The sequence below is a fragment of the Cebidichthys violaceus genome, unplaced genomic scaffold (assembly GCF_023349555.1).
Source record: "Cebidichthys violaceus isolate CVI_PGR_0920_01 unplaced genomic scaffold, fCebVio1.0.p SCAF_14, whole genome shotgun sequence".
Taxonomy (NCBI): domain Eukaryota; kingdom Metazoa; phylum Chordata; class Actinopteri; order Perciformes; family Stichaeidae; genus Cebidichthys; species Cebidichthys violaceus.
In genome coordinates this window covers 12892159-12919280 of record NW_027176307.1, presented here as the reverse complement: position 1 = coordinate 12919280, position 27122 = coordinate 12892159, and the positions used below count along the sequence as shown (strand labels likewise).

At 44.2% G+C, this 27122-nt stretch overlaps 1 protein-coding gene across 1 annotated transcript in view; it reads right to left on the bottom strand.

The window, feature by feature from the left end:
- Positions 1 to 27122, bottom strand: part of LOC137871232 (MAM domain-containing glycosylphosphatidylinositol anchor protein 2-like) — a 161335-nt gene that overhangs the window by 51264 nt on the left and 82949 nt on the right. The window contains 5 exon segments of the mRNA XM_068708952.1: positions 2656 to 2689; positions 2691 to 2930; positions 2932 to 2951; positions 13810 to 14047; positions 14161 to 14252. Coding sequence (XP_068565053.1) covers positions 2656 to 2689; positions 2691 to 2930; positions 2932 to 2951; positions 13810 to 14047; positions 14161 to 14252 — 624 coding nt within the window.

Sequence of the window (27122 nt, the reverse complement as noted above, 5' to 3'; positions counted from 1 at the left end):
TATATTCCTGTTATTTTGTCTTTTAACTTCCTTTCTGCACTGGAAGTGAAAATTGTAATGCGCCTTGTGAAATGTCTGACCGCTTTAATAGTATAACGTACGGCGTGAAGGTCTGCCGGAGCTCAAAGAAAATAAGAGACTTTCTTCTTCGGCAGTCTGACAAACTGCTATTTGCATAGCATCACTAATCAGATCAGTTCTCCCCCGACGCCGCGCTGGGATCAGCTGGTCTGGTTTCCGTTATAACAGTGATGGACGTAGTGAGTCAAAATGTGTTGGTATGTGAGTGAGGTCATTTCAAAACCTCTGTTAATACAATATGTCCTCATCTAAAACACAGAGGAATCTTAGTGGGTTACTAGTTACAGCTAGTGGTGAGCTACTTAACCCAGAGCATTACTAAAAGAGCCAAAGATTGTGTTTCTGAGCATAAGACCCAAAAAATGTTTTGAGAAACGTATAATAAGTTACAATTTTGACTTGTATTTGCTGCAGCCATAACCGGACATTAAAAGGTTTATTTTCTTATTTCATGTCTCTTACCATCAAGTCTTAAAAACCATAAACAATGAATTCACTTCATCATAGAATAATAACATGTTGCTTTTTTTAATTTCTTGAATAGTTTTTTGTACTCTGATATTTTATTATGTTAAAAAAAAGACCTCTATTTTTCATGAGACATTCAATATGATCCTAATCTTCAATGAGAACTCTCGACTAAATCTGAAGAAGTTCTTTTATTTTGGGTTGTTTAATCTTGTTGCTTCGACTGCAGGAGGAAAAAAAAACCCCCCAGAAAGAAACGTGGAGTGTCGTAATTACTGAGTAATTGTAACTGTTGTCCAAAAAGCTTCTGGACAGAATCCGGTACTCGTCCCTGCTGCTTTCCAAGCGGTGGCCAAGATCACGGTGACCTATTGCTGCTTGTGGCAGTAAGCTGCTCTCTCCGCTGAGAGGGATCAGAGGGGGAAAGCATCTTCATCCATTCTTTCACTCCTTTTAAACAACGGAGGCAGGGTTGGCACACGTGTGTTGTTGTTGTTGTTGTTGTTTTTACATGGACTTCTGTACAGGTCGCAGATTAATGTGACTGTTGTTTAAAAGAAGGACATGGAGACACGTTCAACGCGAGGATGCAGTGTGAACACATAGCAGTGTTTGAAATAATAAAAGTCTTCTTGTAATGCCTCTATCGCGCCACGCCCTCTTTGCATGAGGCGGCTGATCCACCGAGTGTTGCTAATTACTGAAGGGCGTCTTTAGAGTCCGAAGCCTCCGCTTACTTTTTTTGGTGTCGGCAGCAAAAGCCACTAACGTTTGATATGGGCTGTCCATCGCTGCACGATCGTAATCAATTCAGCCACAAATAAAACACGGTCTTCTTCAAAGCAGCTCAGCTTGAATGTGAACACCACAGCAAAGAGTGCAATAAAACTCTTGACAAAAAAAAAAAATGAGGGCAGAATTACACACTAATCCTTGTTGAAAGAAAAAAAAAAAAAAAAAGAACAGAACGGGGGCTGCTCTTGTTGCTCTTCAATCATAAATATTGGTAGTTGGTGTGTCGAGTGCAGCCATTATTCTGTGTTATTACTTAGACTCTAAAAAGTTGTTGGATATTTGTATGCAGTCCTATGTTTGGTCCAATAGGGGGAGGACATTTAAAACATGGCGATCAGCATAGAGCACGTGAATTGCCATTCATATCAGAGTAGTTTAGGAGTGACATACTGGTGCACAGGTTCCTTCTGGGTTAGTTGAGATGGAAGAATGTTTGGATTAACTAAGTAGGCCATGAGGAAAACAATGGGACTGTGGCTGTGGCACGCCGTTTTTCTATTTCCTATAATCACTTGGCAGTGAATGATAGCACCCTACATGGATAGCTTTAATTTCCTTCCTATCCATCTTCCGTTCGTTCGTTCTTTCTTTTTTTTTTTTTTTCGTTGGAGGGGAACATCCCCAGCCCTCGAATGAGTGAAAACGCTTTGAATCCCTGACGTTCATTCGAAATATCCCATTCAAATCTCCATAAATGAATCCTAGCGGGAATAAATTAGCCGCTCGCTAATTAGCCGTTAAGAGCCATCTTTGAATGTGACATCTTAAAGGAAGGGAAGGGGTTTCACAATGAGTGGCAGTAGAGGGGGGGGGGGGTTTCAGGCCCGGGGACATGGCACACAGTCTTTGGGTCTTCTCTGCTGTAATCACACACTCACACACTCACACACACACACACACGCACACACACACACACTATACTAAGTGTGGACGTCAGTAACTAGCTTTGTGCCTCTGATAATTCTAGTTCTGCACAGTTCACACTCAGATAAAGTTCTCCCCTCAGTGTATAAGAGGTGGAGTCAGAGCTGTTTCCTCTCAGACCTGACTGAGAGCACCGGGGGACCGGACTAATTTTACAGCCTTCAGACGGAAATTGGATGGGCGTGGAAGGAAAGAAATGTGTAATTTTAGTCACACTGGACCAGAACACAAAGACGAATTACACTGCGTACATACAAAAAATACATCACATAGACAACTGACGCACCACACTTAGATAAACGCATATCACCGCCACGACGCTGCAACACGCATACATGCACGAAATATAACCACATAGACAAAAATACCCACAGTCTGTCTACTTACATTGCACGATCAGCTCCACCACGGCCTCCCGGGGGCTTCACGTTGAACCCGTTGTACTGGCTGGTCTGGCAGCGGTACGAGCCCGTCATCTCCCTGGACACATTAACAATACGCAGCACACCATCGTAGCTCTCCATCTGCATGCTGCCGTCCGGCATGGGCGCCTCCTTATCGGCCCGCGACCACAGGATGATGGGCTTGGGCTTTCCTGAAACAAGGCACTCCAGCTCCACTGTGTCACCCTCGCGGGCCACCAGGGGGGACTTTCCCCGGGGGGACTGTCAGGTTGGGGGGAACTAAGAAAGAGAAAAACAGAGGAGGGACTGATATGGGGCTCTAGAAAGTCAGCAGGCGGGGCAAGAGGCAATGGCGACTGAGGGGGGGGGGAGTGGCGTGGGAGGTATGGCGGGGGGGGGGGGGGGGGGGGGAGCGAATGAGCATCCAGGTTGCAATGGCAATGAAGCTGAGGCTCAGCCACATACACAGCTTGAATGGAAGGACCATGCGGATATTAACAGCAGCAATGGCTAACCGCTGGGGACTGGACGGTCTGAGCATGTACCTTAAGTAGAGCCATCATGGAGGGCAGCAGTGAGGAAGTTAAATGCAATCAAGCGATGGCGAACAATGGACAATGCAATGACGAGCTGACAAGCAAATGCAGGTTGTGACCCCGACCGGTCGAAGAAAAAGATCAACAGCAAGGAGGCCACAGGAACTTTATCCAGAAGAAACCAAGAGGGGCTTCATATTCAAAGAAGAAATTCACATGTTATCGGTCTTTGGACACCCCAGGTAAATTGGGTGAAACTTCCCCAGCAATTATTGCTATTAAGGCAATTAGTGTGAAAATCCAAATGAGGCATTATTTTATTAAATAGGAGCTAATTAGCATACGTTTCCAGATCAGGAATGTGAACATTGGAGAAAGCCGGATTTCTTGTTTGAGTCAAAAGGCTTTTACGGAGGGAATTTTGGGTGTATCTTTTTATTACTTCCTAAATCAGAAGATACTGTCAACAGCCATAAAAAAATCCATCTTCGCCATGTTTTTAGGGATAAAATGCTCTATGAATCAGGCTATGAATGATATATGAACAAACCCCAAAGCTTGCACCAAAATGCTACTGAAGAGTAGATTTATCGTGTGAGGTGAGCTCAACATCTCCAAAGTGAACAGTGCATTTTTTTTCCCCCCAGGGTGTTCTTGCCCTAATCCATAATCTTGGTCCAACTCAGGACCACGGATTAAACCAGAGACATATAACATGTTAACCATCCTTTTCTACCTTTGAACAGAGCCGGTCTATCTGTTTTACTTCTATGATTAACTGGCTATCTTCACTTGTCGCCTGCTTCATCTCTCTCTCATTCGCTCGTGCTCTCAGCTCGTTCGCACACTCTCCCCCTTTATCTTGCCCTTTGTTGGAAACCTGGCAACCGAACTTTGTCTTTAACGTCAATAAATCGCACACGAAACGGCCCTCGCCCTAGTATCGATCCAAGCAGCACCTAGCGCTTGCTTACTGTGTGCGAATGAAGCTGTAGCGGACTTGAGTTTTACGTCCGACCAATCAGCGACGTTCAGCGCTGCAAACTCTGACCCGATAGTCCCTGGACCGGTCTCACAGCAGGCACTGTTCTGCCACCAGAAACTACGGCAGAGGAACTAAATTAAGTCCACGGTTCCTCCGGTCAAATTGGAAATAAGCGTTCCCGTTGCAGTGAAAACGGCCTATAAATCTCTCAATAAGAAGCTAACGTCATCCACCTAATAATCTCACTATAATCACATTCTATCCACTCTACATCTGCCTAAGAAACGCATTACCCTTCGACGGTACCATCATCATCAACGTCAGCATTGTCTTCACAACCATCAGCATTACAGTATTATCATCACCCTTGTCACATTTTCATGATAATGTTCATCATCGCATCACATTCTCATCACAATACTATTTTTTTCAGGATGGATTCCACCACAGCCATTACAACAGTCATAAGTCTCCTCGCCATCACTCGCCGTGGCGTTTTTTTTTTTTTTGCCTTTCTTCCCGCCTCCTCATGCAGCTCCTCAATCTCAGCACAGCGTCGTATATTCCACGGCATTTACAACGGAACTCTCCCATCGGTGATATAGCATTACTGCTGGCCGTGTAACAAAATATGACCCAATAAATATCTTGCCTTTGTTTAACGGACACTAAGAGCCTTGGCTTGGAAGTGATCAATGAATAATAAAAGAAGTGCAAAGTGCCGAATTGCTGGACACATTTGCAGGTTTCCTTGAGTGTGTGTTTGTGTGTGTGTGTGTGTGTGTGTGTGTGTGTGTGTGTGTTCTAAGTTTGGAAAGCAGGAAAACTACCATGTTGGATCACGCAGTCTGGTTCCTCATCAAGCATGCTGGCCAAGTAAATTTGTTTAATTAGCAAACCTGGCAAATTGCACGGGCTCCTGGAGTGCTGTGCTGTGTGTGTGTGTGTGTGTGTGTGTGTGTGTGTGTGTGTGTGTGTGTGTGTTCATGTATTTTGTGCGAGTCCAAACCAGACTCCAAGACCATTTTGTAGAGCGCTGCTCCCAAAAATAGTTTACAGCCATCGAGTCGAGGAGTGAAAATCTTCTCAGCGGTGATGAAACCGTGTCATGCTTCCCTGATGATTTTCGAATCACTGTCATCCTGCCCAAACAATGCTGCAGCTGGAATGAAGTCAAGTCACAATGAAGTTTCATAGTGATGAAATCGCTCGTAATCTCCAGAAAACGAAGCAGAGTCCAGCTTTATTTCTTTTGACTCTGTCTGGGTGAGAGGTAACAGCCTCACTGCCATCTCAAGTCATGCAACTGTCGGTTATTTATTTTTGTCCTTTGTCATAAAGCGCTAGTTTGCTCAAACAGCTGGAACAATAGTACATTGTGTGAATAGTAGATGAATCAAACCGGTAGAAACAACGAAAAGCTCAACATGCAGCCCTGATTCTGAAGGCCATCCTCACCTAAAAATATGATACCAACTATAAGTTTGGCTGGTTAATGACCCCGGGTTTTGCACAAAGAATGCGAAAGTCCAAAATTGGAAAAGGTATTGACTGGGGCACAATGTAACAGAATTCTCTCTTATTAAACGACACCAAATTTAAAACCTGGAATAACTACAACTTGGAGGCAAGTGACAACAAGCTGTAAACACAACACCATGTAATTTAATATGGCAAAGGTGTTAACAAACAATGGCATGTCTCCACATCCAGCAGAGAAAGAACATCTGGATCTGTGTTTCAGGCCGCCTGACGAAGGTCAGTCCAACATCCATTCCCCATTCACCGTGGCTCTGTTAGAAGCTGCTAGATGCTCCATTAGGGTCACCAGCTAGTCACTCACTTCGTCGGTCTGCCGTTAAATTCTGGGCAGAGATAGTTTATCAAAGTCTTTTCACTGAAACAGATGCCTGCTGCTTATAAAAGCTATGCAAAGAACGATGAGAGCGTATCATAACGGTAAAGATTTGAGCAGCAAAACCAAAACAATGAGCCGAAACACGCTAAAACATACACATGTAGTACTTTGATTAATTGTTAACATGAAAATATTGATTATAGCAGCTCTGAACTAATTCTACTGTATATGTGAAATACTGTAGTGATTAATCACAGTATTTTGACAGATGAATATGCCTTTTCTGCCATTGTAACCCATCAGCTTGTTCAACATTTATGTATAACTTTTCAGGTTAGCGATATTTAAACATGTTGGTGACATTAGCATGGGATAATAAACCCTGGTCGTTCACAGTCTTGACAATTTGGCACCAAAACGAGCCGCAAAAATGATCTCCGCAGAGACAATGACAGCAGACACTCATTTCGCTCACATTTGCTGATTGGTATTCACACAATGTCTCGATCGAGGCAGCCAGGTGTCAAGAGCTGACATATTTCTTTCCGCAGCACATTTTCTCCACTTTTCTCGAGCGTTTCCTTGAATCCGAACGGCGGAATGGCGAACCGACAAGCGGGCGAAATAGAAAAGGGAGCAGCAAGCAACCATTAGCGAGTGCAGGAGAGCCGTATTCACGGTGTTGCCATCATTACACCTGGCCTCTCCACAGCCCAGATTAGGCAGGCAATTACAGTTGTCTGCCTTATTGGGTTTGGCAGCACAAATACTGGCCATCAGCTGCCATTGTCTCTCCCCGCGCCGTCGTGGAAACGCAAACAGGCAAACATGCACACGGACGCTCGCTCGTCTCCGTCTCTCTTGCTCACTCTGTACCTCATTCTTTCCTCCCGCTCTCTCGTTCCAAATGAACACCCTGCCTCTGTGTGTGAGACTGACCACTGAGACGCTCAGTGTGGCAGAGAGCCCGCTACTGGTCCTCGCTGCGCTCTCATTGTGCCAAAGACAGACAAATGCCAGCGATGCCTGCAGGGCATGCCCGCTGTGTGCGTATGCTTGTATAGTGTGCGCTTATGTGGTTTTTAAGTCTCTGCTTGTGCATAAGTGTTGCTCCTCTCGCCCACGGGTGACCCCATGCTGTGATCCTTCCTCAGTCCCTCAAAGGGATGCTTCTCGTCGTCGTTGTTGTTGTTGTCGTCGGATAACATGTCTAAAGTGTGTGCGCTTGTGTACTTCGTGGGGCTAAATTGGGACCGGACCTCCTTGTTTGGCCTCAGTAGCGCTGCACATCTCTAGGGCCTCAGCTGGAATGATCCTCTAAGTATAGGGACTGATTGCTGCAGCCTCTCAGCAGGATCCAGCTGAGCAGACACAGTGCAATGTGAGCCGACTGCAAAAAAAAAAAACGTGAAAATATCTGGCACTTTGCATTTTCTTACAGCGGCGGGAGGCAGAGTGGTGCATACGGACGTCTTCGAGAATAAACAACATTCCCGTTGCCCCCTTTTTTCGGGTAAGTGCGGTGATATAACTCTCTATCACCATGGCAACACAGCGCTCTCTACAACTGCAAGTCCGGCAGAGTGTGTGTGTGTGTGTGTGTGTGTGTGTGTGTGTGTGTGTGTACGTACATGTGAGAGTGTTGTCTTTAGACAGCTTGGGGCCAATGAGTTGGTCACAATGTGACAGGACTCTCTGCTCCTCTGAGTCCTGGACCTCTGGGGACCGGGAGAGGAGTCCCTAAGGTCCACCGTGGACATGTTTGGGAATCTGTGTGTGTGTGTGTGTGTGTGTGTGTGTGTGTGTGTGTGTGTGTGTGTGTGTGTGGCGGAGCTGCATCGAGTCGCTGAAGTGTAATAAATATCCACAGATGTGTTCAAATTGGCTAAGTGGATTGACAGATTGCACTGACACACAGCTGACCAAACACACTACTGTGTGTGTGTGTGTGTGTGTGTGTGTGTGTGTGTGTGTGTGTGTTTTTGAGCTCTATGCCGTCCCGCTGACACCTTACCTTGCGATCAATCACACAAAGCCCTAAACATGAATTCACATGGCTGAGATTGTAGAGCAGTAGGCTTTCCAAACCAATGCACCAGCACCAGCACAGAGTAGTAAGCAGCTCCCTGGAAGGACCAGAGTTTATGTACATTGCTCAAGGGGTGTCGGCAGTAGTTAATGAGGGTTCTCTATGCATGTTTCCCTCAGGTTTTTCCATGCTGGACCGGGAGGTGATTTCCCAGATGGCCACCTCCATAAAGCATGACTTTAGGTGGTGCAGCTGGGGCTGAACAATGTGCCGAGTTATCTAGTCCTATTCACATATTTTATGGAATAAAGTGAAAAAACCGGTGGCAGCAGCATAATCTACCTACAGTTGTAACCACTACACTTCTGTTATGAATGTACACAAATGCGTTTATAGACAACAGTTTTTCTTTGACACTGTTCTCCAGCGACGTCACAGATGTGCTGACCTATGCTGCCAGGTGGTTATATGTCCATCCTTGTAGAAGTGGCATGACCATGGCATCTACTGTTGTCATATGGCAGATTTCTCAGGACAGCGTCCCAGCTTTGAGACAGCTGTTAGGCCCCTTAATCCCAGTTCACAGCTCACCGGGCCGCTTTCCGGACCTCTGTTGGCTTGTTGGTCCAATGCTGGGATTGTACTGCTCTCACACGTTAGTATTTTAGCTCAGTTCACAGGAACCAACCTGATCGTGTATCTTAGAGTGATCAGAGAAGTTTCAACTTCGGGTTTTTAGGTTTGATCGCACACATAACAGTACTTAGGCTTTCATTGATTTCAATGAATGGACCGGACCATCTTTTTACTGTACAGGGTTTGCATTCCCTCTAAGTTTCAGTTGTATTATTACAAACATAATATGCCACCTAACTGACGGTTCGCTAGCCTGAACAGTAATCGTCCAATCCTAGTTTAGTTACCACAACTAGACACAACCGAAGTAACTAAAGGGGCGGGGCTTAGCACTTAAATGGATCTTTACTTGATGTAACTTTCAACAAAGCAAAAAGCAGACATATCGCAAAAGTAAGATACACTGCTCACAGTATGTTTCCATATTTTTCAGTGTTTTTTCCAGACCATTGTTGTTGGACCAGCTGCATTTCCTCCTGTCCAAACAATAAAAACCAAATGACTAATGCTAACAACGCAATGAAAGAAAATGGACATTTGTCCAACGTCAACAAAAGGCCGACATTCTATGAAAACTCCACATGTCCAAACAAAAGCAGCGAACAAGTTGTTTCCACCCACAGATACCAAACAGCAGTTGAACCTTTGCACCCTGTAGGTGAGTCAGGATGCAGACCAGGTTTCTCTTTAGCGGGGGTCAGTGAAACAAGCGCATTAGCCAGCGGTCTGCCCCTCCTTAGAGTCACATGTGGCGCGGTCACTCGGATGATGGCAGCTCATGACGAATCAGAGTCAAACAGACAACAGGACGGTTGAGAGGAGGACGGACTGAGACGAGCGTTCCTGCCGCAAGCTCTGCATGACTCCGACTCATTTCGGAGAAGAAAAAAAAGAAAAGAAGAAGAAGAGCTGTACTTTGTGTTTATTAAACCAGCTAATTTTTTAATCAACTGAGCACTTAATTGATTTGCTTAATTCATTAACTGCAGTGATTCTTTAGATTGACAGAAACACTGGGTGGTGCCAGAGTTTCAGGTGTGAGCGGGATGCTAATTGGGGAACTCATCACGGAAGGAAGAGAGAGGTGACTTTCAACCCCAATACTTTACTTTGTGATTATCAACCAGACTGAGGACGAGCTCCTGCCGACGCTTTGATGTATAAACAAGAGACTATTCTTGCCGCAGTAACGTGGTTTTCTCGAATAAAGGCAGTGGAACCCAGTGTTTATAGTAATTATAACACAGAGTGCAATAAGCAGATATCAGCTTTAAATGTCAACAATCCATCCGTAATAACTCTTCATGCTATTAAAAATGTATCTCTAAGACGGTCCCAGTGGTAGTTCCAATCTGAAGCCAAATGCCATTTCAGAGTCAGAGCCGTGGAATGGCAATAATTGCACCATCTAACAATAATCCAGCAAGGCGCACCCACTAAACACACATTTAACATGCGGACTAATGAGAGGAATAATCAGCTCGGTCCTGTTGGAAGTTTATGGGATGTTTTATGTTTTACACTAATGCTCGTAACTCTTTTCAGCTGTTCCTGTGTCTCGCGGTTCTTAATCCTGACAGTATCCAAAGGGGAGGTCTGTGTCCTCGTTTCCAGACCACGCTCATAAATAAGTATGAGCCTTGCAGTCTCTGGGAGCGCCGACGAGAAGCGAAGATGCTTATTTTATGAGTGTGCCATGATAGTAAATATTAGCGCTGTTTTGCAAAAGGGAAAAATCATGAAGGCTGTTGAAATCTGTATTCATCAAAAGTTGAAAGAATGAAACGTAATAAATATTCTCTTTTATAGAGACGTGCTGTGGGCTGGGGCTAAACCCGGGTTTGGAATCTGCAACCGGAGCCAAAGCCTGAACAGTCAGCAAGCTCCAAAGTGTTCAGACGAGAGACACTTTGGGCCCAATCTCCTTCCAACCACTTCACCAGCACGGAACCCTGGCAGACCTGCAGTGTAATCTCCTCTAAACGCTTTTATTAAGACTTCTAATTGAGGCTCGGGCTTTCTTCCTTCAGGAGAACAGGCAGAGGAACAAAAACTAGGCTTATACACCTCAAAACGGGCTGCGAGGGAATGGCAAGGCAGAGGCATAAGGAGCTTTAGTCAGGGCCGTGAATAAAGACACCGGGGGCCCGTGGGGTGCAGGGCTCATGGAGAGAATGGGCCCCGACAACAGTGAGAAGAGTGGAGATTGGGCTCTTGAGATCGATTCAGATTACAATCTCAGAAATATGCCTGTGTTCAAAGAAAAACACACTTTATATATCAAGTGGCGCCATCTTGGATTTTTGCCGTCGCCATCTTGATTCATGAAGGAAGTGACCATATTTGGACGAAGGAGGAGTGACGTATACGTCTCTAGTAGTGTGTGACCGACTTCTTTTTTGCAACCACAAGAGTCGCCCCCTGATGGCCAGTAGAGAGAATGCAATTTTAGGCTCTTTTGCATTGGCTTCACTTTTCAGAACTGGAGGCTGCTGATACAACGATACAACGATACAACGATGATTGCTGGGTAATGTGTATGTTGATGTTGTCCAAAGTCTCTATTTCATCACGTGACGAGATGATATACTGTAGCTAGTTTAGCTGCAAAATCTGTCAAGACAAGCTGACCCCTTCAAAATAAAAGTACAGTAAGTAACTAGGCCCCGACATAATCAAGCGCACTGTGGCCCGTCGTCGCCACCTCACGCTACTGGCTTTAGTAATCAACAGCTACACTGTGCTCCCTCGGTTGAAGACACTTCTCTGGTTCATGGCATCAACCTGACTGACAACACGACACTCATTCGCTAGGGAAACAGCCTACATTCACGTAATGCGGCAGGAATTGTTACTGGCAGAAGCAAAATTCAGTATAATATTTCCTACGACAGGAACAGCTTTATGACAATGCAACCATTTCATAATATTTCACACCCGCACATCTGACTGGAACAATGAAAGCTTAAAAAGTAATCACAGCGAAGCCTTAAGGAAACCTTTCATTCCATATGATCACGATAGAGTCAGTCATTTCCTCGGTTATTTCCTCAGTCAGACAGCAGCTTTTTTTTTTTTTTTTTTACACATTAAAGGGTCTCTGTTAATGCATTGCCATCACCCAGACACTCCAAAAGAAAAAGACTGCACTACTTAAAAGATAATGAGGAAACAATCTTGGCAGGTGCGATTGATCGCACTGTTTTATAGCACAGGGATTATCAAAGGATTATCTAACAATAATTATGCGCCCAAGGTTGACACACCGCTTTCATGTTCACGCTGCGCGTGTGTAGCGAGGTGCGTGCACGCCATAGACATTGAGTGGAGGTAAGGGTGCAGCGGGAATGTGAAAAAGTGCCAGTCGAATAGCGCGTGTGAAGGGGAAATAAAGCTCGCTGTGAACCCAATCACAAGTCTCAAAATATCACACAACTTTAAAGTCACTTATCAGTACCGAAACACACACACACACGCCAGGAAATTCAAAGCAAACACAGATATCTCCTCAGCCAGCGGCAACACATGGGAGTCCCCCCCCCCACACTGGGAAAATCTGAAAAAGTGGGATGACTGAATGAGCGGCGAGCAGGAGACTCCTCGCGCCCCTCGGTGGCGTCTGTGAGCGATGAAGTAATGCCCGTTGACACCGGAGCATTACGGCGCATTCGTTGCACACTGATTGACCTCACACGGGAGATTACAGACAAAAACAACCACCGTTCCTGTCCCATTACGCTTGTCATAACTGTGTCTCCGCCACTGCGTTTCGCCATTACTGCAGAGCCTGCAGGAAGTGAGTAAGGCACAAAACGCATTGTTAACTGTACTCAGTCGCAATCTTCTAAAAGTCAGGCTCCTCTTTTGTTGCCTGTGAAGCTCTTCCAGGCGTCTTTCTTTTAAGGAAGATGGTTGATTGATGTTACAATCTAAAACAATAGATAGAAAATGGACGTTTGACAGCAGATTTTGTCTTTTGATTACACTTTTAAAGAGATTTCAGTATGAAAGCAACTATGTATCTAAAAGACACGATGAACAGCTGCTGCAACAAGACTCCTCAACATGCCAAGGGTTGAAACTGGAACGATGCAGCTCAGTAGACAAGGTGGACTGGTATGCTGTGTTATTAACATGCTGTATACATGTATGCAAACGTTAGTCGGAACAGTGGTGGAAGCAGCCAATTAGATGGGAAGACGATGGATGTTTAGTCTCTGATTAGTCGGACTGATGGAGTCGGCTTTGGTTCGCAGGAATCCAACTGAACACTCAATTGTTGGTGCTGTGATACAACTGTGTGTGAAAAGTCAAAATTACAGACGACGGTGAATATTTCTCAGCCCGGGACAGATTACTGGAATTCATTCAGGCAGCGAGCAACAGTCTGAAGAAGACATACAAGCGTTCTTATCCTGTGGAGACGAAGGGCTTAAAGGGTCAGTTCACCCAAATCACACACACACACACACACACACACACACAAATATCAGACAGTTTTGCCTTTATCTGCTTTAGTTCTGATAATAAGAAAAGTTCCTGCATTGCTACAGTCACCAGAGATTCATGGGAAAACATGGTTTGGGTGAAGTGACCATTTAAAGGAAAACTCCCTTTTCTTATAGCCTGGCCTTATTTCACATTTCTGCTAACAACTTACTGGCTGGAATACTATGTATCTAACTATAAAGATATATATATATATCAATTATTATTATTCTTCAAGCTTGACCACTGAGTTTTACAATGCAATGGATTCAGTGTGTAATCCTTAGCTTTTACTAGCTTTTAAATAAATGTTATTTATAACCTGGCTGGACATGATTACAGTGAAATGATATCAAAACTGATAGGCGTGATAGCAAAAACTACCAAAATAAGACTTAGATTGTGTTTCCTTTAAAAAGCTGAATTCCCAAGCCCCACAGTCTAAGAAACACTGCCCCAGTTTTCTTTTTATTTTCCTTGTCACGGTACATTCTCAGTCTCTCGTGATCTTCGAGTGTTTTGACGAGCTACGAGACGTCTGCGCGTCGCCTGTGTCGGGGGAGGTGCGTAGATGCGTCGCTGACACAAAGGGGTGTGAGGCTCACCAGTTGTGGAGGAGATGTTGACGTCGATGCTGATCTCGGGGATGCCCCCTCCCTTCAGCGCGGCCACGCAGGTGTACGTTCCGAAGTCGGTGAACTTGAGGTCTATGATGTCCAGGTTGGTGGTCCCGGGGGAGATGTCGGGGTCCGTCTGGGTGATGACCATCCGCTCTGAGCTCCGCAGGGCACGGCCATTTTTCAGCCAGCTAAAAGTCAGCTCCTCCGGCGGGGTCGCCTCCACCTAGCACATTCAGCAAACGTGGTTATTTGTGCTGCATTCATGAGTGACTTACTTCTTTTTTATGCAGACACATGTGTGTGTGTGTGTGTGTGTGTGTGTTTACTCTGCTATACCTGACAAGATATCTTGACTTCGCGTCCGATCTGGATGTTGTCGTCGTTGTGGTAGGGGTCGGGGGTGATCCAGAATCTCCCCTTTTTCAGAGCTGCGAAGAGACAATCCATTTGATTAAAGCTAGATTCATATCTGCACTTGTTCCCCCTGCAAGTCTGCGACACTCTGTAGGTTATGGCTCTGCTTGTCATATTGATGCGATTTCTGAGATGTAATCCCAAAGACAGGACTTTATGGATTTTTTTTAAATAGATTTTTTTTTTTTACTTTTGCTCAATGTCCACACTCGGGCTGTAAACGGTTGTTATGCATCTCCAGTGGATATACCGTAAACCTGACTGCGGTACTCACCCGCTCAGCCTTTTAAGCACTTCACACATTGTCTAAATGCACAGAGCGACTGGATCGCGTTACAGCGACGATGTAACGCGATCGGGGCAAGGCGTTGTGAGCAACACGTATGTGTTTGCTCATTTAGATGGTGTCACTTCAGTATAGAGGTTGTGGAGTCATAACAGAGCTATTCAACCACAAGTGGAAGAGTAACTGTAACTGTGCTATTAAAAACAAAAACTGCAAGTTTGACTTTTGGTGGCGCAGTAGAGTCAAACAGAGAACTAAACAGATGAATCAGAATGCCACACTTGTTTTGAGGACCAAAGCTCTGAGTCAACATTAATATTGATGGCTACGGACTGAAGAATCCTGCAGCATTCAAGCAGGTAAACACATACTCACTCACATGCACACACACACACACACACACACACACACACACAGTGTGAAATTGGAGCGATACCTCACAAAATCTCCACCATTTCTAATCCAATTTGGTTTGCAAACTCCATTTTCAAAGCATAGCTCCTCTGAACATAAAAAAAGATGATTTCATTATAATGCAAGCTGTATTGGTTCCAAACCCTGCGTCTGCTGTTCAATTCATCTCCTCAGCAAAAAAACAAAACAAAACAAACAAAAAAAAAAAAACATGTATGGAAATCACCATGGAAATCTTTTCATCTAGCAATTCTCGAGTGACATTATCATATTCAGTTTGGTAAAGGGAAAATGAAAACAAAAACCTGCGTGTCAGATTTAAACACAGGAAATTGAATGTGCAAAACATTGCGATGCCTGCCGAGCTGCGCATTGAGGGGAGAGACGAGTGACACACGCTTCCTTGACACGATCTTCCTCCTCGCGTTTGAAATCAGCGTCGGCAGGCAGAGAATTTGATTTCTGACACGTATCAGATACAAATAGTACAAATCATGTCAACGCGCGCATTTTGCATCCGTTTTTGTATCCCATATATTCTTATTCTCCGAAGCCCTGGCTATCAGTCGTGCCGCGTATAATTCAATAGCACAAGCATGTAAACTGTGGCAATTAGCATAATATGGAAAACAGAGTATGTCTGTGACCTTTATGGATTATGGATGGAATATAATACAAGGCATTACCTACAACCCACGTTTGGCTCTGCATCACGGCGTACATCTACTACACAGATTCAGTTCTCTTAAAGCTGACCTACGCCGCACACAGTTAATCAGTCAATACAAACTCAGAGGTGGGAAGCCGTTAAGTGAGCACATCTGGAAGGAAACGCGGATCTTCCGTCAGTCACACACGTCACAGAGTGGAAACACCCGGAGACAGAGACGTACTTATATCTGACAGTTTGAAAAAAAAAAAAAAAAAAGGCTTTTGCGTCTCAGCGACGTCCTCAGAAGAGTTGGTAGCTGCTTCTTAAGAAAGCATTATCTCATCCACAAAACACACACACACACACACACACACACACACACACACACACACACACACACACACACACACACACACGTCTCATGAGCCATTGTGCTGTCACAGGTGACAGCGGATAAACATTTGGATTTACTGCTTTTCTCTCTTTACGTTCCTTCGTCTCGAGTGTATTCTCTCCGCTACGAGAACTGCGACAACAACCGGGCATTTAACAATCACCCTGCAAGGCCAGATTTAATCTTTGTTCGAGGAGTTGTCCGTCAGGCCGATGAACTTAGGTCGTTCTCTTGTAGTTAGTTCTTTCTGTTGGACAAACCAGCCAAAGAAATAACTGTCAGTGGTCTGGAGGTCCTGTAAGGCTTTTTCACCACATCACTTATGGTCCGTCCTTGAGAACATGCACCGTATGCAACGGTTTGTATGTGATAATTGCCTCTTTACACAAGCCTTTACAGAGTGAGTGCTCGAGTGAGTCAAAGTAACTACTGATTGTTGGCCTACTTTGAGAAAAAAAAACTGGTCAGCAGCTTCAGACCAGCTCCTCCTCTAGTTAATGTTTGTTTTGCTGCCGTCGTTTTAGTTCTGCGGGATCCATTTTATTTGCCTGAATTGAATTTAAAATCTATAATTGAATTCTATAATCTCAGTAGAAGAATCATTTAACACATTCCCCCTTTCCTTTGTGTTTACAGTCAAACGCCCTCATCAGCTATCCACTCATCACCACGACTGATACAGTTCAATCGGCACCCATTTACTCATTAGGTAGGTCACTGTTTTAGGTGGATATTAACCTTCAATGTATTTAACGACACCACCCATGTTATCAGCGGAAAAACACGAAGATGGGCTGCCGTGCAAACTTGGACCTTTGGGCCAGAATTAAATTCTGCTGCAGTTGTAGATACACTTTACTGACCGCGGGATGTGATGAATCAGACTCCATCCCAACACAACGAGGGCCGTCTGCACGCGACGCGATGACGAGCTATTCACAAATCCCTGATCGCTTTAATCACGAGACGTAAATTGTCTCTCAAACGGGAGAAACCGGACTCAAAAGCGTCACATCGTTTGCCCTTTTTTTTAAATTCCCTTTCTTACGATCCACTTCACATCCCTGAACTTTTACCGATGACTGGCTGGTCAGGTTGATACCTCAGTGAAAAGGGGGGGATGAGGAAAACAGGGCGCAGTCATTGGCTTATGTGCAGCATTCACTTATTTCACTTATTAAGTTATGTGGGTTTTTTTTTTTTTCATATTAAGGAAGGAAAATGTCAGCTGGTACTAATTAACCTTAGAAAAGTCAGCCTTTCACGGCTCACATTTCCGTTAACTATTGAGAGTGAAGGAACATAAATGAACGCACGGACCTTCAGAGTGTGAACGTTGCTGAATAGCTTACAGGGCTTCAAGCTCCAAGTGATATAAAGAAACTTGCTGCTGGCATTTGTGGTCGCGGTTGGCTTTACATACAAAGCGACGGCGCTGACTGATCTGGAATCCTAATCAAAATGGAGCTAAAACATAAAACCGAACGGAAGACTAAATCATAATAAAGGTTATCTTTCTATCTACTTAGTCCAGCCAACGAGGGCATAATGAGTCCGCCCAAATGTAAACCGTTATTTATAATGTCCCTCCGCTTGGAGAGTGAAAGGACATACTTACATATATTGACTTTTCAATTAATAGAAAGCCAGTGGCCAGAAACAGAAGAGTGATATTGAGAGTGAGTTCACTTTGGAGGAGCAGGTTGAGAGAGTTGTGAAAGAAATGTCTCAAAAAAAAACTAGTTTTCTTTTTCTGATTTAAAAGGTAAATACTACTTTGATTATTTCATCTCAACTAGACTATTGCAACTATCTCTATACATTACCTGCCTCAGTCAAAAATCAATCTCACATCTCCGGCGGCCGCTGTAAATCCCTTTAAGTGGCTCTAAACGTCTTAGCACATCTGCACTGATCACTGATATTCAGAATTGATTTAAGATTTTACTGATTGTGTCTAAAGCTTTTATTATGCATGGGAGTTTGGAATCACTGAGGGGATTTGTTTATCCGGGACACACTATGTATGTTCGTTGTATCCGTCTACCTGCTCTATAACTTTTTATTTCTATTTTTTTCAGCTTTTGGGTTTTATTCAATTTTTTTTAACTTTAATTTAAAAAGGCCTTGAGATTAAGGAGACCTGGCCAAGATAGCCACCATTGATTACAATGTTTTTTTTTTTAAAGTTATATACAAAGGAAGTTAATATTATTACATAGGTCAAGGTCCATGCACAGTAAACTAGTCCGCTATCATATTCTCCATCTACTCATGATTAACAAGTTCTGGACTCATCACTGTCATAAGGGAGGAGCAGATAATAGTCCACACTGACCCGGCTGCCCATGCTCCACTTTTTAATATCTATGATAATACCAGAATACCGAGGAGACCCGCTATATTATTATACTGATCAGAACATCTCCACCAAGCATCAGAGCTATACTATCAAATATATTTTCATTAAAAAAGAAGAAGAAAAAAAAGTGTCTGAAATCTGCAACCAACTCTTTCAAACTGTTTCATGGATTTAGGTTGTTTTGACAAACTCAAAGCGAGACTCGCTCTAAGTCCACTTTGCTAAATAAATAGTCTACCGAGGTCGGTGCAAAGGTGCATTTAAACATCAATTGCTTCATTCTAGTTAAACCGGGAGTGAGAGCGTCTGATTAAATCTCAGTGGTCTTTTATTTCCCCCCCGTTCCGTACTTTTCCCACGCTCCCCCTCGCGATGACTCCCCTCGTTTCCGCACAGAGCAGCAGCTTGCGTCAGGACGGCCGGTGCTGCATGTGCACTCATGCATATTTCAGAATCGGTTCCCTCCCTGCCTCCTCCACATTCAAACCTCCTCTCCTGCGATTTTATCTGACCATAAATATTGAATAGCAGGTAGGCATTCTGTAAATCGACTACATTTTGTGTACACGAGAGATAAGTGGGCATTACTTCACCTGGTTGTACCACATTCTGCTGGACAGTTGCAGTGACTAAAACGCTGCCTGTTCCCTTATGCATGGGAGACAATCTAAAACTAGAGGCATTTTAAAAGGGATTCTGGGGAGTGTGTGAGGTGAAAAGTGAGCAGAGTTGAGAGACTGTGTCGGGTGATGATGCACTGTCACTCTTCCTTTCCCCCATTTCTAAATCACGGCAAGAAGTCATATGAATGTTTAAGAGGGTCTGCTCAGAAACAGAACTTTCCAATTTGCTCCGGAGCTAAACTGTGCCTCCGAATATTGTTTTCCAATTTCCACAACCATTTCACAAGAGTGTGTGTGTGTGTGTGTGTGTGTGTGTGTATAAGGTTGGAGTTAGTGAGTCTATATATATATATACATGTAACACTGTATGTACTGTAGGGGAGACACACTCTTCGATACAATAAATTTGCAATAGAGACGAATGTCTGTTTATGAAGTTTGACAAAAACAAATCGCAGCCTAAGGTTCCCCTACTTTACTAGCTTATTCTGGAGCTTTTTCCTCTTTGGTGATTCAACATGTAGCTGGATTCACAGTCTACAATCCACAGCAAAAGCTTCGTAATGATACGATATCGTACAAAGCGACTCAAAGTCGATTCATCGCAATTTAAACTTTATATTTGAAGTGATGCTAAAATATATCAATTATTTCTTTGAGTTTTAAACACTGAATACTCCAGAAAGTTGTGTCTTCTGCCATGACGACACAGGTAGCGATACGGTAGCATTAGCAGCTAATCAGAGGCCTGACTCGAAGTCTTGATCACGCTGAATGACAGTGGAGGAAGCGGAGATAGCACATTTTAGGTGTTAGCCTACTGCTAATGCTAGCTTTACTCGCTTTGTGATACCTGCTCCTCTTGGTAACTCAACTGTCAGTGCACAAGTCAACTTCTTACACGGCCAGAAGTGTTGATAAAATGTCTATATAGTAGTTAGTAACTACTATAGTAACTACTAGTTACTTACATCGGTTTTCTGAGACGTATCGGTCAGTGTTTACACTGCTACAACTGAGCAAACTGCATCTGCAGATGTATGGTTGTAAGCTCTGGAAAAGGTCAAGACTGAGATTGGATGCTAACCTTTAAGAAGTACCATGTAACATTGTTAAGACGTCAGCTGTTGGTTAGGCAAAAACAGCAAAAAAAGCATCTTTGTCATAATAAAAAAAAACACGATAAGCTTAATAAAGACCATCTTCAGTGTTTGTACTGTGTGTTGAATAGAAAACTCTCACGGCACGATATCTTAACGACAAACCGAGACTTGTTAGCAAAGCTGGTCTAGCGGTAGCTCCTTCATAAAGCTGCACACCAAAGCAAAAAATCATCAGCAGAGTAAGCAAAAAATTAAACACGTATCTCAGGCACCAGTGCAGAAAAATCAAGCCTTATTTAAAAAAACATTGGCAGTATCACAGCCGCTGCGGCACAAAACACAAGTCAACCTGCGCACAAACAAATTCCACATGAATTATTGATGAACTTAGGAAGCCGGTTTCCTTTTATCATCATCAGAGCTTTCTGTCATTGAACCCCGGCTGTGACAACATGCCAAGGAGTAAAACATCCACTACAGGGACACTCACAGGAGCTACTTTCTCCGTGGCAATAACAGGCGAAGAGATGGAGCTTACATTTGCATTACATGTCTCCTGCATCCTATTTCGCCTCAGAGATTGCATGCGATTCATCGTTTTTTTTTTTCTTGGATCATTACCAAACAAATTACAGCGGCCCCTCTTTCTTTTTTTTCTTTTTTTTTTTATACCGCAAACTGAAGCGCTTTGTCCCCGCAGCGAGCCTGTATGATTCTCCATAGCTTTAATAGCCTGTGAGAATAATGGGTGGCCTGAACATGAAAAGCGCAGATAATCACACAAAGAAAAAAAAAAAAGCCCTGGTTGAGGCCTTCTTCTGTGGGGCTCATGTCACACGGCAGGATTACAATACCACCTCGGGGGAAGCTTCTTAGCAGGGCAAAAGTACACACAGCCCTGACTGATACTGATTATGACATACACGTATGTCGGCAAAGACAAAGACACAACGGCATCACTTATGCACAGACACAAGCGCTGCAACAATGCAGGAGACATTACGTTTGAATGTGGCCCCCACGCTTTCCAGAGCTCTTCTTCCCCCGCCATTCTCTGGGATGCGAAGAAGAAAAAAACAAAACGTGTCTCACTCCCCGGTCCCACTCCGAATCATTATCCTCCTCTCTACTCATCAGTTCATCTCATTTTTCAGTCCGTCCGTCTCTCAGCAGGCGTCACACTGGGCTCTCTCCATTCACTCTTGCAGCGAAAAAATATCACCGTGTGGAGCTGAACTCATCGCTCAGAGCCAGATGGATGCCTCTCTAACTGCCACTCTCCTCTGCCTCCTCTCATCCCGCTCAAGGTTAAACACAAAAAAAAAAAAGGGGGCAACGGGCATTAGCATGGCTCAAAACACAAGGCATTCACATGCGCTTGCAAACACACACACACACACACACACACACACACACACACACACACACACACACACACATTGGCACCGCCATCCAAACACCTTTCATTTTCCTATTATCGCATGCATCCTCACATTAGCGGCAACACATTCCCCCATGCATCGGCACCTTCACAATATAACGGCCACTCACACGTGTCCATTTTTTTTTTTTTTTTTTGGCAGGAAGAAAATGAGTCCTAAATGTTGCTCTCAACCTTCAGGCGGACCTCCGGCTTTAATCTACGTCAAAAAAGGATTCACGTGCACCGAATGCACAAACAAGACAGGAGACGTTCACATGTACGGGCGCATGCACATACAAATACACACAGGCGGTCCTGAGGGCCGCTGCCCAAGAGACCGGCCCGCCTGTGCCAGTTCTGGCCATCCAGCCATTAAATCTGGCATTCATGAATGGAAATGTATTCAGCTTTCGTCCAATTTATTCCAAAGCAAATTTGATAAGGGTCATTCACATGTTGATTCACACGCTGACAGCCGGGTTTTTACCAGGCACGTCATGATTGTTTTCTCCCCTCCAAACAGTCTAAATATAAACAGCGGGGAGCTCACACTGAAAAAGATTGCATTTTTTGCTTCTCTATAAATAACAGCAAGCTTCCAATCAGAGTTACAAAGTGTGGATGGTAGCCAGTGTGTTTGACTTTGTGTTTTTTTTTTTTTTTGCTTGAGCATGTGTGCGTAGGAATAAGTCGTGTCTCCGTTAGCGGGTCGGGAATGATGGATGTCTTAGGGTATGAAAGCTTCATACCTGAATTTGTCAGGAGCCCCCGGGGGAATTGTCGAGAAAATCCGACGACAACACGGCTGCGTTTGATTTTCAATCTTTGATAGCTACAGCAATGCTCATTTCTCTACATCACAAAGAGGGGGAAACACATTGCTTAGCGAAAAAAAGACGGGAAACACATGCGCCGAGTCTCCGTCTGTGTGCAGGGAGACATGAAAACAAAATGCGAGGCCAGCTGCCCATTTCAACAACGCCGTCTACAGACAGTCCTGTCTCGATTCACCAACTCTCCAAGCGAGAGCTGCCGGCTCATATTTGAGCAACAGGGGAAAGGAAGAAACAACCAGCGCAGAGAATCTTTGCATTGTCGCAGCGGATATATCACTGTGTCTGTGGAGGACAGAGTGGACTGAAGTGGCCGGGGGAGGGCAGGGTATTGACCTGCATTTGAAGACGTGTTGCGGACCCTTAATCCATAAAAAGGATCTCGTCAGCAGGGTGATGTGATGCCAGTAGCCTGCTGGGCAGGCTGTGGAGATGGCCAAGCCCTGGAAGGCAGTCTGGCTGGTGGGACAGTATGGCCAGAGAAGCTACCATCTGCTGGGGAGAGATGTGTGTTTTCACACACACACAGCCCCCTTTGGCAACAGCAGTTTGAGAGGGCTTCTCAAGGACTGGAGAGGAGATTGAACAAGCTATGCAACAATGAGGCCACAGGATGACCCTGCAAAACAGGAACTATTAACTCTGTGTAGAAAACCCCCCGAATCAATTGGTATTTTATGTACACATGCAGTACATGAACATGAATATCAAAACGTATTCACACATGCACAGACGGATGCAGCGATTCTCCCCAAGTACTTGCAATTCCAGACATTTCAGCTCTTCATGGCCACATGCATACATTCTTAAGCAATTAGCAGAGCAATTATTTCCACTGGTTTTGTAGCCTACAGTCGGGATATTGTGAAGAAAATGTTTTAGAAGCACGCAGGCAGCAGCCTTTTTCTGTTGCCTCTCTTTGCTGCACATTCATACACAAACAAAGAGCAACTAAAGGTCTGCCTGTGCTCTAGCCTCGAGCCCGGCTTATCCTCTTTCAATTCTCCTTTTCTCCTCACTTCAAAGTATCACGACAGTAACAAGTTGCCAGCGGAGCGACTGCACCGAATCTTTTGTCGAACACAATTAAAAGAATACATCATTTACACGTGCAAATATGACCGTGATTTTCATTTTAAAAAAATTAGCCAACATTGAGAAGGAGCAACTTGGGAAATTTAGAGGAGAACAAAGCACAATATGACTTCTTAATTACCACCCGGCTACAATTCATTTAGTCACAATAGAATGGCATTAGGGGGGAAATAGAGTACAGTCAATTGTGCCACGATTACAGTCATGGTGGTTGTTTCGCAGTGTTTCCTGTCAAATTCCAATAGAGACTGACTGCGACCATGCATGATTGATTTGTACGCTAAGAGGAAGGTGGGTAAAGAAAAGTGGACTGGGTTCAAACCCATCCTTGGCACTACAACCACTCCGCCTACTGTGTTCTCACTTGTCGGCTTTGTCATTTTAAGGGCCATCTCAAACCAGTTTAATGGGGACTGGAAGTGGTCTGTAAAACTGTCTGCACCGGTGTTAACTCACCAAAGTCCACTACTATTGTCACCCGCCGGTGATACATCGGCTGATATGAGCTCATTACGGGTATATTTGTACGACCGTGTAACAATTTCCAGTAAAGAAATGGCAAGGATAAGTGTGTGGCACGTAGTCCGTCAACTAAAGAGGACTGACAAGTTCATTCTTCAACTGTACAATGTCTGACTCGGTACTTATTGCTGTTGTAGGCGCTCAGTCAGCGGGGACTTGGCTTTGGAAGCGGATGGGCGCATGTTCAAGTCCCCCGCACGGTCAAAGTACCCAGCATAGAGCGGAGAGTTGCCAGTTCGCCTCACGGGAACTGCCGAGGACCCCCCCTGTTGCTCGAGGGGGGGGGGGGGGGGGGGGGGGGGGGGGGCGGGGTCCTATCCATGGGCAGCCCCCTCACTCTGACATCTCTGCATAAGTAGGTCCTGCTTGTGCATGTGTGTATATTTCCGGCCTGTGTGTGTGTGTGTGTGTGTGTGTGTGTAATGTGTAAAAATAACAACAGAGTGGAAAAAATGGAATTTCTCCTCAGGGATCAATAAAGTTTGTCTTCCAAAAAAAAATAAAGGTATCCTTTAAAGTTGCTATGAGGAACTTTACACTGGTTATACAACAGTCTCAATTCAATACAGATGCCTCTATATGACCTACATGAGTAAACAAGGCCATCAGAGAGAAGGAGAGGCACGGGAGAACCAGGACCAGGACTAAGCGTTCCTCATAGTAGCTTTTAAAACAATGTTTCCTATGTTTGTTTATTTATTCATTATTTAATAAAGGAAAATAATATTGGAAGATTTGTATATTCAAATCCAAACATCTAACAGTGTCTATGGTGATGGAAATATCCTCAATATAATCCTCAAATATCCTTAATATGAAAAGATGCTGCAAGCTTGTTTTCATGCAGCTCCAGTAACAGCAGTGAGAAAGCATGACATATATTTTCTTTCTGTATGTCTGGTACAGAGAGCCGTGGGTCTCCATTGTTTCACTGCCGAGCTGGTTGTATGTTATTAAGAAAACAAATCAAATCTAGGATACATTTCTACAGACAATGCAGTCTATTAATACACCGTCCCGCCCTTCGCCGTCTGGTGCGTGTTGATCCTAAAATTGCGTTTGCGTCGGTGACGGCTCGTCAGACTCAGGAGAGCGATCGTGACGCGTCAGAGAGATATGTGACATCGATCCTGACTGCTTTTCATAGTTCATCAGTCTGTCCCAGAAATAGAATCAAATCGGTACTGCTTTTGTCTGTTGGAGCTTCTTCAGCTTGGGTTCAAAATTCATTTTGACATTGTGATGTTCTGTTGGACTTCAGAGTGTCACTTAGGTGTGTCTTTGTCTTTCTAAATCATTTGGATAATCAATGTATTACGTCATTTAAGAATCCAACATGTGCTCTCAGTGGCGGTTGGTCAGACTCAGGACAGAGTTTTTTTGCGTTGATTAGACGCCATTCATACAGCACCCCCCCCCCCCCCCCCCCCCACACACACACACACACACACTCTAAAGTTCTATAACTATTGATCCCACAACTGACAAGAGAGACTGTTCATCAATCGCATGAGAATGTTCCGAATTTATTTTCTTCTTTCATTGATCCTTAATTTGCTTTGTCACATATTGAGCAATTGTGTCATTTAAGCATCTCTCCGTTTAGTTTTAGGCTGCCTAGATTTCTTTGGCTTAGTTTTGTTTTCACTCCAAATTGATTTTCTCCGGGCAGAATTTTGCGTCAGTTTTTAATCCATTTAGCCTCCTCCCGTCTGATTGCCTTTTGTTTGAACATCTGCAGTACGTGATTGAGTCGCACACACGTCGGTGAGGGCTGTGAGGCTTTAGGAGAACAATGCAAGTGTCCTGGTCAACGCTCATGTCTCCACAATGGGTGATCGGAAACGTAACCCGACATATATACACCATTACACGTGTGATTGTTTTAAAGAGCTAATAATCAGACTTTTGTATCTGGACTGATGATTCATAAAGCTGCGAAACAATCAGTCAAGCAGAATAATGCATGTGTTTAACTTTTAACAGCAGACTTTGCTCTGCAGCCTTCCATGTGACACATCAATGAGTGTGTATTCAAACATCATATATATTTAAGGGAGGTTGGGTGTTTTTCTTTTAATGATGTTTGATCAAGATCCCACATGAGAACCATTGTCACTTCCAGATGTATGACACATCAATGAGAGTGTGATATTTATTGCAGCGATTGCCCGCGGTGAGTGTGCTCTGACTTATTTGCTGCCATGAGACACCTGACACCTTCTCTTTGATGTAAACCTCTCAAATCCTAAGTCCTCAACTATATGGGCACTTTCACAATGCAGAGATGGGGTTTATCTGTCAGGGGGGGCATCAGGAGTGATTTGTCGATGATTTGATTTTCATCCCGGGCAATATATGGCTGCATAAATAAATGCTTCCAAACAGGCTGAGCACAGAAGCGACCTGATGATGGAGCTGTGGCTTAATCTCTTAGATGAAAGGAGAAAACTCTGTGAGAAACTTCCTGAGCCAATCTGCTAAACTCTTGATGTGTGATTCCATTTGTGTGTGTGTGTGTGTGTGTGTGTGTGATGTTCTCTTGAAAGTTAAAATTCACTTTTGGATCATCCCCTGAATGCTGTATTGCTTGTAAGTGCTTTCCCTAATTAATACATCTTTGTATTCACCTGCAAGAGGTTCCTGCAGTTTCACATTCAGGGCGTAGGGATCCTCCGTTATGTCACAGATGAAAGCCGAGTCACACACCACCCTTAATCCTCCAGCTTAGTAACAGCAGTCACTTTAAGAAAGTTCATTCTCCTCATGCATCCTGTCTTTACAGGGGAAATATCCCGTCTTGAGTATTAACCTTCAGTGTAGTTGTTTTAGCATTACTGTACATAACGCGTGTCTAAACTAAAAGCACCGTTCAGCGTCTGCGTATCCGCGTTGACAGGGAGCAGTCAATGTGACAACATGCAGGAAAATAAAAGGCCCTTTGATAACGGCCATTTCTGTAACGAGCTACAGCTGTGCCACTCAGGTAAAGAGCAGGTCGGAGAAATAAGATTTCCCCGATAACGAGCAAATAAGGCAGCAGCGGACCCTCGCCCCGCTGCCCTTGTTACATTTGTGTTAACCACTCGTTGAATCGGTGTTTTTTTAATTAATGGTTTCACACTCTTTTGCCTCCGGCGTTAATCCTTGGTGGTCTTGGAGAAGCCCGAGCAGAAC